The sequence below is a fragment of the Pelmatolapia mariae genome, linkage group LG23 (assembly GCF_036321145.2).
Source record: "Pelmatolapia mariae isolate MD_Pm_ZW linkage group LG23, Pm_UMD_F_2, whole genome shotgun sequence".
Lineage (NCBI taxonomy): Eukaryota > Metazoa > Chordata > Actinopteri > Cichliformes > Cichlidae > Pelmatolapia > Pelmatolapia mariae.
In genome coordinates, this window is record NC_086246.1 from 22,173,976 (window position 1) to 22,194,486 (window position 20,511).

The following is a 20,511-nucleotide window of genomic DNA, read 5'->3' on the forward strand; positions in this document are numbered from 1 at the left end:
CGACACAGACTAACTGCCTCAACTATACGTGCCTGATTTTGACCTCCGATCTCAGGCGAAACATACTGGAGATATTGTGCATGCAATAGCACAATATAACAGTGCAGTGTAGTTTTGTATGCGCTGTTTTGGCTCATGCTTATTTGCATAAACACTAACCTGCTAATGGTTGTGGGTGTCATTAATAATGGGTTTCTAGATCGTAGGCAGATAAGTTTTAAGCTTGCATTACCTCTTTTGGCACGTGTGATCTTGTGGAGGCAGACTGAGGGGACATGCTGCTGTTGGACAGGATCTTACTGTGCTTCCTGAAACAGATGAGATTATACCATATGCGACTAATCAACAAACTGAGAAATCTGATTACATTTAAGTTCAGTAGCTTGGCTCAGTCTTGGTAAAACGAAGGAGGAACACTACACCTTTCAAATGGAACTTTCTTGGGCTCGGAGTCTTTAACGTAATCAATGATTTGCTTCTGGGTTCGACCACTGCAAGTAGAGGACACGAAGAGAAGACCAGTTGATACAAAGCCAAAATATTTTAAAAAGAGGAGTACACTTTCAGTCTCTTTTTTCTTTCCTCTTCTTACCTGAACCGGAATGAGGATCCTCGGGTGAAGAGGATGGGCTTGGGTTTTGGTTTGGGCTCCTCAAAGAGTCTGAAGAAGGCATGGTACTCGACACAGATCTTCCAGAAAACCTTACAGCAGTCCCTGCTGGCCATGGCAAACTCCAGCGTGTCATGGTGGGCGTTCTGCTGGGAGGATACAGGAACAAATATAAGCACAGAAAGCAGAAAGAGAAAAGGCGAGGCAAGAAAAGAAAGGAAACGTCGCATGAACTTACAGTGGGGTCGGCTCTAAGCTTGATTAGGAACCTTTTACGTTTGAAGCTGAGTTTACGGATTTTGGACCAGTTGAAAGAGTTAATTTTTGTGTTCCCCTGAATACAGAAAAATCAGAATAGGTTAAGACAGCACAAGCAAAAACGAAAACAAACCAAAAACTACCAGGCGGTACATTCTTTCCCAGATGAGTTGGGAGGAGGCTTACCACAAAACGTCAGGAACCAATTAACCGATTTGTCATATCAGCTAAATTTTAAAAGATCTCAGCACTCTTTGAAGATGTGGCAGAAAAATCAGGGCAGTGAAACAGTGCAGACTGGACTTAATTGGGGTCAGCCTGGTCAAAAGAGAGTGCATCCACTGTTCTATGGCATGTTTTGTGTGTTATGTTTGAGAGTGTCAGGTCAGAGCACCATTAAAAAAATCAAATGCTGCCTGAACTGCAGCCGAGCAGCAGCAACCATCTGTTAATTGCTGTGCCAAATATTTTGGTGTTGTCAGTGGAGAAAACCTTTCACCTTGAGTTGAGGATACTATGATAGTCTAAGACTCCCTTCCTTCTTTCTTCTATAAAATATCTAAAGAATTTACACCTCATACCAAACATATTTGTCAGCCTTGTTAATGTCTGTCGAAAAACCGTTGGTGTTCACCTAGAAAATATCCATTTTCAGCCAACCGCCCCACCCCACACCCCCAAAAACCTTTTATGGCCCTTACTTATTGAAGATTTTACCTGGAAAACCAGTACCCCACTGTTTGCTACAGCCAGGCTGAGTTTAGTACCCTCGCGGTCCTTCGCCGGGTGTAAGCGAACACCATACATCTCTAACCGCCGTGCAATTTCAAGCAGCTGATAGTCCGACTCTGCCGGCGTCTGCCCGCTGTGGAGAAGAGAGATGCATCAAACTATCAGCAATTAATCAGCAGCTCATTTAAGCCATTTGTCTTAGTTAGTGTTCTAGACTTGCTGTCAGTGTGTAAGAAAATCAATTCCTCTAACCAAGAGGTAATGAGTCACTGCTTAAACTGTGCATCTCAGGGGCTAAACAAGCATCTATTCTGGGTATACTGAGAATTTAAAAACATGGGTCAGCCTTAAAATACACTGCGGCACCCACAGCAGGGAGGAAGAAATCAGCCACAAAAGCCACACAAAGTTTGTTTCCTCACAAAATCTGAAAATAGCTTCCTGTTTCCTGTATAAGCGGCTGAATTGGCCATTTCCTTCCTGTGTCGGCTAAGGGGAGGGTGACGGATTGAAGGGAGGCAAGGTGGAAAGTAGGGGAGGGTGAGGGGAGAACGGGTGTGCGGTGCATGGTGTGACGGTGACTGATGATCAACAAGTTTGTTTTTCAGCTCTTATCGGTGGTTAAGGGAGGGTTTTGCATGTCCAGAAAAGAAGGGAAAACATTTCTCATTTATTTATTTGCTGCCAGCAGCACGGAAATGAAATACATGATGTATGTGTGTGTGTGTGTGTGTGTGTGTGTGTGTGTGTGTGTGTGTGTGTGTGTGTGGTCCCAGGGGCACAGTAGGAGTGCCAAGTGGTATGTTTGCAGATAGCCAGCTCTGCAGGGGAGAGATTTAGAAGTGTGTGAATGTGAGTGTGTTCTGGCTGTTGTGGTTAGAAGATAAACCTCTCTGCAGGAGGGAGACTTATGGGTTGGGTATAATTGTGAAATGGGTGTGTGTTTGGGGGGTGTAGATAAATATCTTTGCATTGCAGACTGGAATTATGCGAGCTTGGTGTGTGTTTATATGTGACAAACATATCTCTCCTGACACCTCTGAGCTTGCCACCTAGAAACTGATATGTACCTCAGCTCAGTATTGTTTTCAAAGCAAGGATAATCTTGCTGTTTGCAGGTAAACAGTGCTGCTTTGGTTAGAATGTTAGAATGACCTGAATTGTTAATACCCTCTTGACATTCATGCTAACATACTGTGAAACCAGTGGAGTTTATGTTTGTGATTACTAAAGGCTTCCTCCCCCCATGAATCATGTATACACAGACCTGTTTTCACTTAATCCACCAAAGCTGATCAGATTTTAAAGCCTTTATATTAATTTCAGATAATGCAACTATGTTGGAAGTCAATCATGATCCGATGGGAAAGGGAAACGTGAGGAGAGGAAGAAATATTAAGGATCATGATAACCATTATTTGTCAGACTTTTGTAACTCAAGTAGTTTGATCTTCTAGTAAAATGACTGATTCATAAGGAGACTTGATTGTTTTTTAGATGACCTAAAGGCAAACCTGAAAATTAACCGGCTCAGAAACAGGTTATGTTCCAGATAAGAGCTCATCAGGCATGACATCACTGCCTACTGACTAATCGATTCTCTGGAAAACAGCATCACTTCCTGGAAAATCTCTCAGAGCTGTGAAAGGACAGTAGGCGGGTCTAAGGTTTTTCCATAGTGTCTGATGTGTTTGTGTTTTCCTGATGCAACTTTATTTTATTTTAACTTACAATAATTTTAGTGTCACATGTGTGTTAATATCCGATCCTAAAACAGGCCATGTATTTGTAGTAATGGACACTATATCAACTCAGCGTGCAGTCTATACACATATGGTTGAATTTGCTTTTTAAAATTGTATTTAACTTGGGTTGCTCTCAGACGCATGCTTGCAATTTGTCAGATGTTGCCAATGCACTTTCATGTGACCAGCTTAAATGGTGAACCCCTGTGTTATCTGCTTATCCATCTGATAACCACTTCTCTGTGACTGCTTAACCTGATCGTTGATAAGTGAAGACGAATTACAGGAAGATACCCTGGGCATGCTGAACTTGCAGGGCCCCGTCTGAGCCTCATGCTCTCTCCTGACTTAGATACTACTCTTAGCAGTTGACTCCAATCAGCAATCAGGTTACTCTTTAGTTGTTTTGACCCACATTTCTTTGTTTTTGATGGTGACAGCAGGTGTTCTGCCTGCTTTAGTTTTATTGATAATAACTGTTTGGGTTTTTTTTTTTCTTAGTCTCCTTTTTTAACTTGAGCACTTTTATTGTTACTGCCCCACATCTCAGGTCGACAGAGTATAGAGTACGAGAGCATGGAGGCTATGAAGTAAGTAAGACATGGTAGAGCAGCCGGGTGTGTACACAACTTCCACATGGGAGAGTGGGGTTTGAATCCCATTCAAGTTAGTGGGAGGGGCTGAAAACTATCATTAGTTGCCATTTTTGACACTGTGCAGATTAAACCCATGCTGATTCCCAACAAAGCATAGAGAAAACCCTGAATTCACTGGAACCCACATCCAATACGCAATCCATGTGTGGACTTGCACATGAGATAACTCACACATGCTCGCGGTGGCAGTCTATGATCTCGTCTCTAATGGCGTCCTGGTCGGGCAGATACTTATTGTGAAGGAGGTGCTGCCAGCTCTGGGTCTCATCGAAGTCTCCGATCTCAGCTGGTGGAGGGAAAAGAAAATGGATATTTGTTTAAAGTGAGGACGAGGAAGGTTAGGAGCTGATTAAAATAAAGATGCAGAGTGTTGAGGAAAAAAAAAAAAAGAGTTAAAAGGTCTTTTCCTCATCCACACACCAACCTTGGCCACTCTGTTGTAGATGAAGTGTGCTGATGCATGCGTCCCCATCTGTTTTATACCAGCAGTAATAACCCCCACATACTGTACTGCCCGCAGGTGCACATACAGGCTGAGCACTGACAGTTGCTATGACAACTGAGCAATATCCTTCAGTATACGGCGCTGTACCTTAGCAGCATCTGAAAGACGGAGTCAAGATCCTATATCCTCCATTTACAGAGCTGAGTTACAACGGTCGCGACGAATCCAGACAGTAAAGTCTGCATCCTGTACACGGCCACATGCTCACAGTTCATTCAACTATAACGCTTACAATTATAAATGAGAGGTGATTGAGATTATAATGATATGGTGGTTCCCGTTAGTATTACTGTAAGTGTTGAAGGAAGCCGTTTTGTATTTATGTTCTTTGTCATTTACTTGGTATAAACCACAGTAAGTGGTGCTGAAATGACCCCCACAGGGAATCTCTGTAATGAATCTGTTGATTTACAGTCAGTCATCTACATAAGCAAAGCATTTACATTATAATAGAACCTTCACAGAGGCCAAAGATCTTTTCAGACAAGGAAAATTTAATAACTATTAAAAGCTACCTGCATATGAATATGCAGTATCTGCAGGCAACTGAACCCTCAGATTTAAGCACGCAAGAGTGGCCATATCTGGTGAAATGCAGTCAGCTACTGTCTGATGATGAGCAGCAAGTCTTGAATTGCGTATCCACTGACAGATGACAGCGAAAGCCCCAAAATATCAGCAGTCATCCCGGAGGCACCGATGGATAGCTGACGACTTCAGAGATGGTGAAGAATCCAACATCCCTCAACATGAAAGGCATTTACCGGGTGGCACAATGGCCTTTAGCCTGGCATTTGTCATGTGATGAACGAAAGGAAGCTGTGAGTAAAAAGAGTGCTCTTTCCTGCCTTGAAAGGCTCCATCACTTCCACCCACTTTGCTGCTGAAGGGTTAATGAATAACCCAAGTAACCAGTGTGTGGTAATCCAATAATAGAGGATCATTTTTCCTCTTATATTACAGATTTCTGCCTTCTTATTCGGTCCAACAGCTCTCAGACATCAAATTATGTTCAGGCTCAAGTTTAATTTATTCCCGTTTAATTTGCATACATGCTTTTTGCAAAGCGTGGATTTTAATTTCTTCTTTTTTTTTCCCCTCTACACTGATGCAAATTAAAAATTAAAGTTATATGAATCAATACAGCTGCTGTGATTATTAATGATTACCCTGAATTGTGAAGGCAAAAAGGAACCCGCTCAAAAACCTCTGCATATTTTAATTCATTGTTTTCCAGTCACTGACTGCTGTTATGATTTGATGACATTCACAGCATGTCAAAATCATCCAAAAAGGGACTCGTTTGTGTGCTTCAGCGCCTTCCAAACATCAGATTCTTAAATACCTTTTGTGTTAAAACTCACACTGAATAATGTGGGAGACCATCAGAGCGGCGCTCGTGTCGTTGCAGATAAGACGACCACAGGCCAGGTCGCGTTTAATCTGTAGAGCAAACAGATACCTGGAGGAAAAAACAAACAAACAAAACAAAACAGAGAGAGATTGTGGGGATGGAGGAAAAGGAAGATGAAAAACAGAAGTTGGAATGGGAGAGGTTACAGGGGTTAATGCACACTCCATAAACGCAGCAACTTACAATGTTAGAGACAATCTCATAACCATTAAAGTGATGGCATTTAGAGAGAAACCCTGTGTATGCCCGCTGCTTTGCATCTACTGCCTTCAAACTGACCCTAATTGCGGTGCTTTGTTAATCATTATACAGGCGGCTACTTATACCATGATGAGGGCTTAATGAGAGTCACAGACACAAGCACGTTCACCCGTGCATGCACATGCTGCCGGGCTGTGACGTCACATTTTAATTAAGAAAGCCCAACAACGACAGTGGGAGGCTTCTGATTCACTTTAACTGACAGTGACAGTCAAAGCTATCTGACATGGCTCCATCCAAGACTATTTTTAATAAAAGGAAAAAAGCCTGTAGGCAACATCACCCTGTAGGAGAACACCAGGATTCATTGTAAAGTATTCAAGGTCCGCATGTTCATCTCCCACAACATTTAAACCTGATTCGCTGCCTTTCTATTCACTGTATGTGGGCAAACAGTTGACTGCATTCAGAGTGCATCCATGTGAGAGTGTGATCAATGATCCGAGGCACCTTTTAATGTAAAATCCAATTCAACTGTTTTGCTGCGTGATTACCTCGCTAGTAAAGTTAATGAGGCTTTCAGTGCAGAATGTTATTACACAAGAAAGCTGCACTTATTTAGACTGAAAAACATAATTTCAATACAGCGGCCTTGACCATACTGGAGTAGCACTGTTATTGGGGGCAGATCCCATTTATGATTTCAATTCAATTTTATACTCCCCCCCCGAAGAGAGACGGTACATAATCGGATCGCTTGTGATGGTAGGTACTAGTAACTACTCGATCAGTAAAAACTTTATACTACCCACAATTTTTCCATGGATTGTCTTCAAACTTCACAAGAATACGCAAGGCTTCAGGGGTCATGATGACCAAGGTTGACTAAGCATTGGACCTTGACCTTTTTGTTAGCACCCAAGGTCAAAGCTTTTGTCTTTGTTGATACGCTCTCTCGAGTGCTCTGGTTTATACAGCACCAAAAAACAATAAATGTCACACAACCGGTTGGGGGTGAAGGTTCAGTAATCAGCAGCTAATAGGAGGTTAACAGCTTGATATACACACAAGGAAGCCTTTCTTCCATCTGTGCTTACATTACTCATCAAAGGAAACACTGGCAGCAGCAACACTGTGGGAGCCAAACAAAAGGGGAAAAGAAACAACTATGTGTCTACTTCATGTTCGTCCACTGACACAATCAGAGATGATATGAGGTCAGTGGAATAATCTCTCCTACTTTTATCTACAGTGAGCTGGTGACAGGAATCAATTGTAAGATGTAGGATTTCACTACAGTGGGTATAACTTTATTTCTACAGATAACTTTAGTGCTTCCTGATTTGTCATCATCTCAAATTAAGCCCAGCTGGGTGGCTGTAGGAGTGTCAGCACCATGGGAAAATGTGGAAGGTCAGATAATTGTCCTATTTATGTTTTAGCCAAGTGACCGAGAATTTCTGCTGTAGCGTGTGTCCTAAATCAGCTCCGACAAACAGAAACAGTCCAGAAGGGTCCCGCTAGGCTCCGTCAGACTAAACTAAACAAGAAGGCGGACTTGATGGTCTGCAGATAACGCTACACTTTCTAAACAAGTATGTTAAAAGGACAGAGGGAATAGGTGGGAATCGGGACAAAAAAAGAGATCGGTTTTCCAGATGAAATGCATCTTCCAGGGTTAAACTATGAATAAAAGGCCAGAAGTGGTCAGAGCATTCATCTTCTTTGACTTCCTTTCAGCTGGAATACCAGAAGGTTTACTGAGCCTTGTTCCCAGATGACAAAAATATGTTTGGGTCCAGAAAAGACAAAACGCTTATTTGATGTCAGGCATATAAATGTGTTATAAGGGTCTGACCAAAAAAACAACAGCCAGACAACAAGAAATATACAAGACTTCTGCTTCATGTTTGGATGCAGCTGTAAATCGTAAATTGTCCTTAAAAATTCCTGGTGAAGGACTGAAATCACGCCGACCAGACAGGAAACCAAATGCAGAACAGCATGTCTTTTAATTTGGGAGCTTCTTCTTCAGATAGGTGTGGCTTCTGTGCGGGGAAGACCTACCGAGTCAGCTCCTCCATGAGCTGCGTGTGGTCAGGAGGGAAGAACTTCACCACAAAACGAAGGATGGTGTTTTTAGGCCCTGGAGGAGGGAAATAACGGGATGTGGTTAGGAAGAACGAGACAGAGTGAAGAGATGCAGAAAGGCTGCAGAGGAAATATCCGTTTACTACTATTAGTGGGAGTGTCTAATGTCTGAGTTAGGAAGAGTTTGGATTTGTGTTTAAGTTTGAAGCACAGAGGCGTTTGAAGGATGAAAGAAGAGATGGGATCTGAGAGTGACTTACGTCTGATCTGCTTCAGTGTCGGCTTCAAAAGATCCAGCCACACCTGCGGGCATCAGGGAACAGCTTTACTTTCATTACAGTGTCTTAAAGACGGATACCTGATTTTCATCTCTAGCTACAAAAATGATTCATTTTCAACTAATGTGCATGTTTGTTCCAGCTGTGAGAAATGAGATCATTTCACTGGAAATATTAAAGACTCTTTTAGTGAAACCTGAGGTCCTACGTGTAGCAGACATCACCTGATAATTACTAACCTTTAAACTCCTGTATCTATTTATTTTATCTCATTTATTTTCCTTCAAGCGGTTCAGTTCAGGTTTCATGGGTCCACAGTTCATAATAATTCCCAAATCTGCTGGACACTTACTAAAAAGAGAGCTATTTTCAGCTATAATTTGTTAATAGAAGGAAAAGCAGAATTTCTTTCAAAGAAAATACGTTAAAACTCTATTATATCAATTATGTATTAAAATAACATATATTCATTCTTCTCCTGTTTAAAAAAAGCACTGCACATTTGCTTTGGACATTTTTTAATGTGCATTTACTAAATGACTGGTCCATGCCCATGCTACAGTAGTGTTTGGTCTGTAACTTTAGTCCACTGTTAGGTGGCTGCCAGGCAACATGACATATCATCATATATCATACATAATTCAAGGTTTGTGGAAATAATTGAGATGTTGCTGAAATGATATGATGCTTTTGCAAGGCACATACTCCTGCATCAGTGCTACAAATGCACAAACTTAGCAAAACATTGTCACCAAAGCATGATGCTAGGCAACATGATTCAGTTTTTGTGGATATAAGTTACATATCACTGTTGTGAAATTAAAATAATGTGATGCTTATCCAAGGTGTTACAGTGCCTAAATGTTACAAACGGGTCATCTTGACCTGCTCATAGGTGGTTACCAGGCAACAAGATTACGTTATTATGTTATGATATAGATAAGAACCTTCAGGGGTCTAAGATGTACCTGTGTGCCAGTTTTGGCTGCTCAACTCCCGATGGTGTAGGAGGAGCTCACAGATACTGGGTGAAACCAGTCTTTTATATTTCTATTTCTATAACAAATGCCAAGAGAAAGGAAAGTGAAAATACCCAAAAAAGTCCTTATTTAGGGTTTAGCAGTAGCTGAAGCTCAGAACTGTATTAGCACAAAAGATACCATTGAATATGATGGCAGTGTTGTGATGGCTACGCTGTGAGCAGATTCAGTGTGAATGTCTTTGATATATAGCGATGTTTCAATTCGGGCGATCTGCTTGACGGACAGCCTCATATGTTATGTGCATGTGGGTCTGCTTTCTGAGTATTTGTCTTTACAAAGTTGTAATCATTTCTTCAGCATTACATCATTTGTTCCACTGATCCACTTCAAAACAACAGCTCTCATGCCCAAGGCACTGGTAAGCACAGCGACTGCCTGTGTTTAAATACATTAAAGAGCTTGTGTTCATGTGTTTCGACAGAATGGATCGGTCCATCTCTGAGTTACAGACTTACTGTTGTCTTGCAGCCAAATTCTCCTTTATTACAAGTTTTTTTTTAATTTAATTAATTGCATTAATAGAAAGTGAAGTAAACAAAAGGATTAAAACTATAGACAGCCCCAGTAACATACATAAAGTCTACAAAACATTTTACAGCCAGCTGCTGCTTTTTGGAGCATAGAAAACCTAAATCCAGGCTCATTTATATCTGAAATACTTCTCACACAAGAGTGGTTACAAAAAAAGAAAACTATTTTATTTATTTGTGAAGTTTCTCTCACCTGCTCTCTGTTTCACCATGTCCTCAGCCTACCTCCACACACACACTCAACAGTGTGATAAAGCTTTCCCAAGTGTTTGTTAATATAAAAATGAAGAGCATGACTTTCTTCCACATTTGTCTTTGACAAACCAAAGAGTGCCAAGGGGGAAACACAGAATGAGAAGTTTGTTGCAGAGTTTCCCTAAGGCACCTCAAACACCTCTATTATATGTGACTGAACACAACCTCAACCACACACGCTGTGTACCCATGTGATTAAAGCTAAAGTTAGCTTGTGGCAAGTGAGAAGGAAGTTTTAGTTTGAGACATTTTCCTAGTTAGCATAGATAAAAAATGGTTTTAAACAACAGAAATGAGTTACTTAAAAGTACTCCATGGTGCAATATGTGTATATCTTACTGTCATCTTCCGCTGGTCCTGGTACTCCAGTCCAAAATAGTCTCCCTCAACCAGGTTGAGATGGGCACAAACCAGGTCAAACAGCACTTTGCCTGGTGAACGTTGCTAGAAGAGAAAAAAATAGATTAAAATAAAGGAAACTGAAGAACACAGCTGGCCAGAAGAGGAAAGTGAGGTGCATACATCAGGTGAGTGCTGATAATGGAATTGATTTTTCAACTTTAAAGTGCCTTAATATCAGAAGTCTCCACATTTGTCTTTTATCTTTCAATAGAATATCTCGAAAGATTGTGAGTGGTTCCAGTTTTCTAAAACTTCTCATCTCACCAACAAACAGCTGACTTTTAACCTGATGTGAAGCCTCAGGCTGATGTCTAATGAACAGCTTGAGGTCGGAGATCAGCTGGAAGCATTGAGAAATAAGAATAATGCCTCAGGAGAAGTGTGCAAGTGAGTAGCAACACAACACTATCAGCTTTGCTCTGTTTAATAATGAACTGGCAGAGCAGGGAAAGCACAGTAGTACAAGCCTCATGAATCTGAGATTCTCTGGATTCCACCAAAAAACATGAGAGCCAAATGTGAGGCTAAAATAGACAGGCACGGAAACCCAAAATTAGCCCAAAATCATTTTCTCTATGCAGTTCACTACCCTGCCATTCTGCATAGCTGTTGAAAAGTTACAGCGTACTATTATGCATTCTTAGGTTGCTCTAGTTAGGTTAATATGCAGTTAGAAAGGCACACATTCCTTACTTTGACAGGCACACACAACCAATGACACATATTCATCTAAATCATGAGAGCTGCACTTTAAGTCAACACTTCATGCTTCACTGGGAGACAAAACATAGAGCATGAATGCTCTTAAGATCGGGAGAAGGTAGGTGTGTGTGTGTGTGTGTTTAATGTCCATTTCTCTCTGCAATGATGGTTTGATCATTTTCCTATCACCAGCAACAAATATTCCCAAGCAAATTAAAAGAAAAGAAAAAAAAGGGGAAGGGCAAGAAGAAAAATCCAAAGTAAAAGAGCAAAATTGAGAAATGGGCTCAAAGAAACAAACACCCCCCCCCCCAAAAAAAAATCAAATCAAAGCTGAAAATTTATACCCAACACACTTTCAAAGTTTACTTAATTTCCTTCCATTAATTCAATTCAATTCAGCCTTATTTATAGAGCAAATAATTACAAAAAACAGTCGCCTCAAGGAGCTTTATAATGTAAGGTACAGACCCTTCAATAATACAAAGAAAACCCTGACAATCAAATGACCGTCAATGAGCACTTGGAGACAATGGAAAGGAAAAACTCCCTTTTCACAGGAAGAAACCTCCAGCAGAACCAGGCTCCGGGAGGGGCTGCCATCTGCCACGACCATTATTAAGTGCTGAGCGCCTACATCATTTTGCAGTTAAAACATCATCTTGCAGCAACAACATCACAGTTTGTGGAGGAATTTCTATTTTTCTGTTTCAAATCTTTGAGATTCTGTCTCGTTAATGTGAATTAATTTGTTGCAACAGTTTGACCACTAAATAAACAGTTATTTGCTGTATTATTGCAAACAGATTGAATATTATTTCTAACTTAACCCAATTCAAGTGCAAACTGATTTCAAACTGACTCCATCTTTTTGCTGTTTTTCTACCAACTCGATGAACCAAAGTAGCTTTGAGGAAGGCAACTGCCTGAGCGATTGCAGACCTGATCCACATCTTGAAGGTACCTTAAGTAGAAAAATCAGTTGCACACAGTCACAGTAATTTTGGCCTCCAACTACTGTTTTCTCTAGTGTTACCGTAGCATAATGCATCAGACTTATCTAAATATGGTAGATGTACTGTCACTTATAAGAAACTCGTTGGACACATTTTACAATTTGCAGACTTGTATCCAAAAGAGTCACGCCTTTAAAATTTAAACTCTGATTCCAATTTGGCTTTGACCTCGTATTACACATGTGCTGCTCTCTGTAGTAGACTCAAAACACTTGTAAACTCTACCAGGACATTTAAGCATTTACACATGACTTCCTTCTAAATACTGAATTGAGGGCGAGTGGGGGCTGAGTAATTAATACAGTTTAGTTTGTTATGATTTTTGCTTCCAGCAATAACGGAAACAAGATAATACGGCTAAAAGGATGACTCTGCTGCATTCAGTCAGCGGTTATGCAATGTTTTGTTTCTTTACAGCAGTGCACTTTTGTCCCTCTCTGAAAGCTGAAACTCCTTCACCGTTTAGTTCAGGCTGAGCCAAGATGTTCCGGGAAAAAAAACAAAGCCTTTGATGAGCAGATTTATTTAAGGGCCCTAAAGCTCTAATCGTTGTAGGTGAACCAGTGGAAACCCTAGTCGTGCTCCCTGTGGCTCCTGTGGAGGTCATGTGAGGAAAGTGAGCCCGCTGCCACCTGGGCCTCCATCTGTGCCCTGCAGGTGCACTTGCAAGGTGAGCTTCAAGGTCAAAAACACTCCAATTACACCACCACCCATCTACATATTTGTTTTTTGGTTGGTTGGAGTTTGGCCTAAAATTAAAATTTAGCGGTTGTATAAGGCACTTCAATAATGGAATGTTTCTAAAGTTGACTAATGACTAATCATCTAAAAATGAGCATGACCTCAATAATAAACAAATAATCAGGATTAACATTTTTGGCACAATCAGTTTGTTGTGGTGGTGTTTTTAACCATTTAAACGCTTTTATTTATGTCAAGCATTTTTTTTCTTAGTGTTGTATTCTTTGGACCTCTGTACAGATAATGTGCGCTTACAAGGAGGACAAAGTATTAGAAGTAATAATCTGCCTGACACAGCAGAGGCTTTGTACTTTAAAAGTACATATAAACACATATATTATGCTGTAGGTGGAAAGGAAATATATAGAGGAGCAGTCAGAGCTCTGAAGGTCAATATGCGAGCCAAGTCTGTCACCATCTGGCTACCGCATGTGTCCAACCGGTCTGTGGGGACACACCCACATAGTGTAGTTACCACCGAACATGTCGGTTCCAGACATGGACACAGTCTGCTGCTAGATATTGAGCACTCGTAGTGAATGTATGTATGTTTTCACAGAGAGAGTGACAGATGTCACAGCTCATGGATTTCTGGAGTTTGGACAGGATTCAGGCATGTTCAGTGGTAATCTTGGTTTTAAAGGGGGGGGGGGGGGGGGTGGACAAGTCTGGAGAGAAAAATCCACCCTCATCTTTCTTTCTTCTCAACATGTAGCCAGATATATGTTTCCGTTCTTCACTCCTATGATTGATATTAACCACTCAGCACTGCCTGTTTGGTTTGTCTGCAGCAGCATTTGTGAAACAGCTATTTGCTTTTAATTTGACCATTTTCTCTTTCTTCTCTTGTGTTATTTTTCTCTAATGCGCTCCATTAAGTAAAAACTTCCATGGAATCTCCTGCACAAAATTTCAAAAATATGGGGTCCAGTTTTCTGCAGTGCAGAGCAATGTTGGGTTTGGAGGAGACGCAGGAGTTTTATTATGTGATCCAAGAAACACTCAGCACAGTGAACCACATACTGGTAAGTATGGAGTTGGAGATTTAGACTTAACCAAGGGTTTTGAACCTTTTGAAACAGGGTGCAGCCTCTCCTCTTAGGGCAAAACTATCCAAGTGAAATCAAGACTAAATTCCAAGTATGTTTTGGAAAGAAGCAATTTCCTCCAATATCAGCAAACTCCTCTCCAATAACTATTGTAAGCCAGTGTACATGCACTGGGGAGACACCCCATATCTTATTCATGTAATGCAACACACTGGAATGCAGATGGGAATGTCACTGATCGAGCAGAGGTGAAATGCTTATATATCAATACCAGTTATAATAACAGGGCTCACATGTCTCTTCTTACATATCTTCAGTTTCAACAAAGCAGCGAGTTTCATTAACCAGTTTTATTCAGTTTTCTGTCAAAACAGTTAGCCGGCACTCAAAAGAAATCCCAAATGTAACTTAAACTGTTAAAAGAGGAGCTGGAATTAAGAGGTGATAGCTAAAGTGCTGGGAATCGAGGAAAGCAGGATGCCAAACCCGATAGGCGCGGTCAGACTCAGCTCTTTTTGGGCACTGAAGCAAACCTCTAAAAACAACATGCAGTAGCTGGCAAACTTCACTAAACCTGGTCCACAGAGTATTGAAAGAAGCCGGTTTCAGACTTCAAAGTTGTGTGCAGAAGGGGGAAACGTTGAGAGCTCTGTTAAATCCAGTTCCAAGGTTATCAAGAATTTCTTGTCTTGTTTACTGTAGATTTTCATGGTGTTTCACTTTCATTCACTTGTTTCAGATGTAGGAAGCAAACGAGGGAAGCGGGATAAAGCAAAACAAAACTCTGAGGGAACCAACTGTCAGTGTGAAGCCTGACAAAGGCACTGCTGCATTTTGATGAGATCAAATGGTTTTTAAAAGACGAATATAGCCACTGATTTGATGACTGCAGCCATCTTGGCTTTTCTGAAACTGGATGTGACCACCATATTTGTACACAAGGGGAGTTTCAAAGTTTGCAAAACTAGCCAACTTTGATAACAAGGTGCATCTGTACTTCACTGTGTTTATGTTTCTCATGTGACTCAAGAGTTTTTCGCCACATTGAACATAGCACCACCACCGGTTGCTATGGAAAAATTGTATAAAAAGTGTATTCCCTGACTTGTTGGTAGTGGCTCTTGGAGGAGGTTTCTGGCCATCGCTGGGTCAAACAGATTTCAAAGAAGATGCTGCACCAAAATTCTTCTAATTATCACTATGGTTACCTACAGTTTTTCATGTTTGTCTACAAAAGATCACTAACTACTACCCAAGTTAGAGTAAAACATGAAAAAGTACAATGGTGGGCACAGTTTGCCTTCAAAGTAAAAGTTGTGTCTTTTGAAACATTGGCTACAGCGCAGAGGTATAACTTTGAAGGCAACCCCAGCTCAGAAAGTTGTTTGGAGACAAGTCCGTCACTAGGATTCAAATTATGACCACAGCAATAATCTAACAACCAAAGCGACCACAAGGAGGTTTTTGCCAACTGGCTGGTGAATACACATTTTTCTCAAGTGATGGGTGGTTCCCAGCAGGTCTGTGTGACGGAGGCTTTAGCAATCATTTTCATTTTCATTACAGTTGCCATCGGCCTCGTGGAACCACTCACAGCAGCTTGGAACATTAATTTCTTCCTCATTTAGGTGGTTGCCAGTGACTGGAGCCTTATTCACGTAATCCTTCCCTGTCCCCATGATTGTTACATGTCCAAAATGGTGTATAGGTTATAGACATGTGGTTAGTAGTCACATGTCTACAAAACCTCAATATTAAATTGGATGTTAATTTTGGCTAGCAAAACGAAACAGACTTAAAACAAAATAAACGCATCCACAGAGAAACCGAACTTGGATTGGGCTTTAGTACAACTAAACACTGAACGTGACAAAAAATTATGTTAGTCAGTGTGGTTACTGCATTACTGCATACAATTTTAACAGGTAAGTTAAAAACAAAACACAAAAAACAGAATCCCTGAGAGTCCCAATTTCTTTTGCACCAGGCTGTAAACAAGCTTATTTCTGCTCTAAAGCTGAGACTTTAAAAATTGTAGTCCGTGAGGCTTGACTTTTCCAAGAGGTCTAAAGTGCGCTGCTTTTTTCAAGGCAAATTTCTGTTTAAAAATAATATCCATAAATACAGGAAAAGGAGAAACTCTAGATTAAACAGTCAAAACACCATAAAAGCTTCAGCTGGTGTTAAATGATAAATTCTAGCATTACATCCCATTTTAGTATTAAAATTTTACTCTTAGTTCTTGGAATTACTAAAATAATCCAAGTTCTTTAAAGAGGCTTCAACTCTAGAAAGTGGTACTTAAAAATTGAATAGTACAGCCAGTTCTCATGACCTCCTCCGATCTTGGCAACAGTCTCAGCATCGGAAATGGTCATCCAGCTGAGGTCAAACATACAGCAAGAGAAGAGAAATAGGCTTTGTGTCATACAAAGCAATGGACTGAGATAGCGAGGATGATAATGACAGAGGACCTCAAGGCAAATCAAGTTCATAGTTTGTTTCTTTTTTCTTTTATATATATATATATATTTTTGGTCGGGGTCTAAAAATAAGTATGTTGAAATCATCCAACTGAAGAGAGCAGACTGGCCACTGCAGAGCTCAGACTGAGATCCTTTCACTTCAAATCACAATCAGTTCATTCAGCTTCTCCCATCAATGGGGCTTTCTCTGTTGGCCAGAAGCACACAAAGACGCACATTTTTATCATACTTTATGCTGGGCTATAATTTTGCTCTGATCCATCAGATAATCAGATACAGAACGATGTAAACCCAGAAATATGTGATGCATTAATGAATATAAACATCCTCCAACTCCAGCCACCAAAAATCAACCTGTGGAGGCTAGTGTCATGTTGCTTAAGCTTTTTTTTTTCTTTTTTCTTTTTTTTTTTTAAACTCAGCTCTCTTGTAGGGCCATACATCAACATGGCTTTTCTCATTTAAGATAATTAGAGGTCCAGCAGCGAGCTCCACCAACCTAATTGCCCATCCACCAGTAAACTGTGCTGGAATCTAGCTTCAAGTCTGACGGGTATCATTCAACCATCCAAGCAAAAAAAAAAAAAAATGCTTAAGAAAGTCTCAAGAAGTCATTACAATAGCTCCATAATGTTTGCTACACACCTTCTTGCTGTGTCAAAATGTAGCTAATGAGGAAAAAAAAATTAATTATGCGAAGCAAAAAAAAAAAAAGAAAAAAAAAAAGAAAGAAAGAAAAAGATTTTCCATCAAGTGCGTGTCACGAGAAAAGGTCAATGAAACACAGAGGCCTGTCTGCAGCTGTGTGCCGACTGCTTCCTCTTTCTGTTTACCTTTCTTTAGATGACTCAGGCTCTTTTTTGTGCAGCAAGCTACACACAAATTATAGAGCCGCCCCTTAAAAAAAATAAAAAATAAAAGATGTGTGTTAGGGGGTTGCGTGTCACACTCGAGCATAAAAATATCCATTATGGTCTGCTTGCAGATTGATTGTGGTGAATCCCATTCAGTGAAGGAGTATAAACAAGGCTGGAGTCAGCAAGAAGTACCTGAAACCCAAAGCCAGGCACTTAAAACTTGCTAGTTTGAACTTTAAAAAAGTTGCTTGGACTTGGAACTTATTTCTGTGTCTTTTGGATTTTCTCTGGAGTCGCTCCAGCGCTTCTCTAGTGTCCAGACTTCAGTTAGACTCTCTGCCTATCAGGAACACTTGCCAATAAGATGTCAGAAGGCCTGTCTGTGCGCCTTCCAGCCAAAAAGACACCCTCACTGTAACCCAGCAAAGTCATCAGCCAGCTAAAACGCACTTCCTCTCCCACTCCCTCGCTGCATTTAAACCAAGACTCCTCTCGTGCCACAAGGTCAGAGTCTGGCTAAAGTGGGCTGTGGTATATCAAAGTAATTGCTCTCTTTTCTCCTATCCAGTCATCCTTTACCCCCTCGAGGCCAATAGCTGAGAAAACCTCTATATATTTCACCAGATTTTTTTCTGTGCAATCTTTATTCTCCTTTTATTTCTACTGTCTCTCCTTGGCTGAAGCTCTCTTTGTGTTAGAGGCTAAAAGTTAATGAGAAAGCATAAATTATTGTTCCCTGGAGCAAGTCAAAGAACAAAGAAAGGATGCAGATCACCAAATTAGCCAAGCAAACAACCAACCAAACCCCAAACAACTCAATAATTTAATAACTCCAGCCAGTTACTAATAACAAAGGGCTTAAAACATGACTTTAGCTAACTGTCCAATGCATATCTCTCTCCCCGATCCTCTCAAATCTAAAGTTAGCCTTTCATTTACGATAAAGAAAGTCTACGAGACATTAAACCAGCTGATTTTATTATTTATCGTCCAGTTTTCCCTTCACTTTCTCTTTCAGCTTTTTTTTTTCCAAAATACCCTGCAACACACAGCCAAGGCAAATATTCTCACCATCTGCCATGGCGTGCTGAGGGTTTACAGAGAATCCCACAGCGCCACGGATGTAAATGACCTATGAAACCTAGAAAAAAAAGAAAGAAACAAAATGGTATGGACACAGGTTTTGTTTGGCTGTGATAAATTGTAATGTCTGCGGAACAACTGCTTTACTTAGAAGGTTTAAATTTACACTTGCCAAGGGAATTTATAGCATTTTATAACTCATCAGGCTTTCCGGAAATTAAAAATGAAGATTTCCCATTATCCAGTTCATAATTGCACATATGCACGAAACTAATGAAAAAGTCTCAGGGCAAACTGTCATAAATTACGGGAATGTTTGAAAGTTCCTCTTCTATGTAGTCTTAGTCTGGTCTGAAGCAGTCTGACTAATGTTAGCAGGGATGAAAACCAGATGGGTGAGAGTGATGATAAGAGCTTTGCAGGGGGAAAGACCAGGAAGAAAAAACAAAGAAAAAACAAAACAAAACACACCTCAAAGCTGTTCAGTTTCTTCCTTCAATCCCCCGCTATGAATTACCAGCAGGGATCTATCTAGCTATGTGCTTTTAAAGGTAAAAGAGAAAAACTGTGCTCGTACTGGTGTGAAATTTACTGTAAAAGCAGCTTTTTTAGGGAAAAGAAAAGAAAATGACAGAGGGAGGGAAAAAAGGACAAATCCCATAGAGAGTGCCAGAGAATTACCTGAACCTCAACTAACACTCCTTTCTGGCTCCGAGTACAAATACCATGCAGATATTTGAGCAATGATCTGTGTATGTTTTTTTATTTTTCTTCATGGTAAGTGTTATCATGAAACTCCAGAGGCTTCGTACCAGAGAGCATGCTGCTCACTGCATGTCAGTGGACCAAAAAGAAAGAAAGAAACAACAGAGAACAGAGCTCGAGTTACAGCAACATGCAGCACAGCACATGCACAGAAATTACTCCAATGCTCAAGGGAAGTTTGAATCCAAAAGTGTTTATTTGCACACTGTCTTTCTCTACCAGTATGCATGCCAGCATTTTGTCCCACCCCCGACCAGCTATTGGGACCATTACAAATGAGACTGGGTTTGTTCCCCAAGGCTCCAGATAATGCAATGTTTAGTAGCCTGTGCACATTTTGGGAAGGGACAAAGAATAGGGTTCCAATAATTCTGGTTACACGAGTTGTCATACTGCCCACCGCCCTTTTTGTGTCTATTTACTTTGCACAATAAGCCAATATATTCGGTATTCTTTACTACAGCTCAGAGAGTAAAAGGTGTGCGTTTATGACAAGCTACTGTCATTGATGCAATCTGATAGTGACCAAAGCAATGACAAGGAGGTTTTGGGAGCAACCAGTTTCCGCTTGTGACAGTCAGCAACTTCCAGGAATCACTCTCGTACCAGTCAGGGGACACATATTTTTGCTTAACGATCAGAGGTTGGTCACATAGGAAGTTCTGGGACCATCGGGAGACTTGAATCAAGACCCTGATGCTCTGAGGCTTGGTGCTCACCATTAAGCAGGAATAACAACTGAAGATGCAAGGGAGGAGGTGTAAAAGAAAGTGATATATGCTGTGTTTTTCTAGTCTTCCTGAGCATTTCCTTCTTGCACTGAGAAGCACAAATTGATACGGTGGTATGATAAGGTCGATCCAACCTTGCAAAGTGAAATGATGTAGTTCCTTGACAAAAACCACAGGTTTTTTTTTCCTTCTTAGAGTTTTCTCTTGTAAATTTAGCACTTTCAATGTATTTTTAAGCTTAGAAATTCTGATTTTTTTTCCCCTCAGAATGTTCCTGGGACCATAACTACTTATTTTATCTTCAATGACACAGATGTGTAATATAGCACACAGGCTTGGTAGTCAATTTTTAACACGATGC

At 40.6% G+C, this 20,511-nt stretch overlaps 1 protein-coding gene across 3 annotated transcripts in view; it reads right to left on the reverse strand.

Moving 5' to 3' along the window:
- Positions 1-20,511, reverse strand: part of LOC134621030 (FERM, ARHGEF and pleckstrin domain-containing protein 1-like) — a 66,880-nt gene that overhangs the window by 21,488 nt on the left and 24,881 nt on the right. For 2 of the 3 annotated variants that reach the window (XM_063467429.1, XM_063467427.1), the window contains exons 3-12: positions 10,658-10,762; positions 8,473-8,515; positions 8,189-8,267; positions 5,871-5,968; positions 4,173-4,287; positions 1,586-1,733; positions 849-944; positions 593-759; positions 423-491; positions 233-308 (exon numbers count right to left, since the gene is read on the reverse strand). In XM_063467429.1, the coding sequence (XP_063323499.1) occupies positions 233-308; positions 423-491; positions 593-759; positions 849-944; positions 1,586-1,733; positions 4,173-4,287; positions 5,871-5,968; positions 8,189-8,267; positions 8,473-8,515; positions 10,658-10,762 (996 nt within the window). The remainder of the gene's footprint in view (positions 1-232; positions 309-422; positions 492-592; positions 760-848; positions 945-1,585; positions 1,734-4,172; positions 4,288-5,870; positions 5,969-8,188; positions 8,268-8,472; positions 8,516-10,657; positions 10,763-20,511) is intronic. The other variant, XM_063467428.1, reaches the window with a different exon arrangement.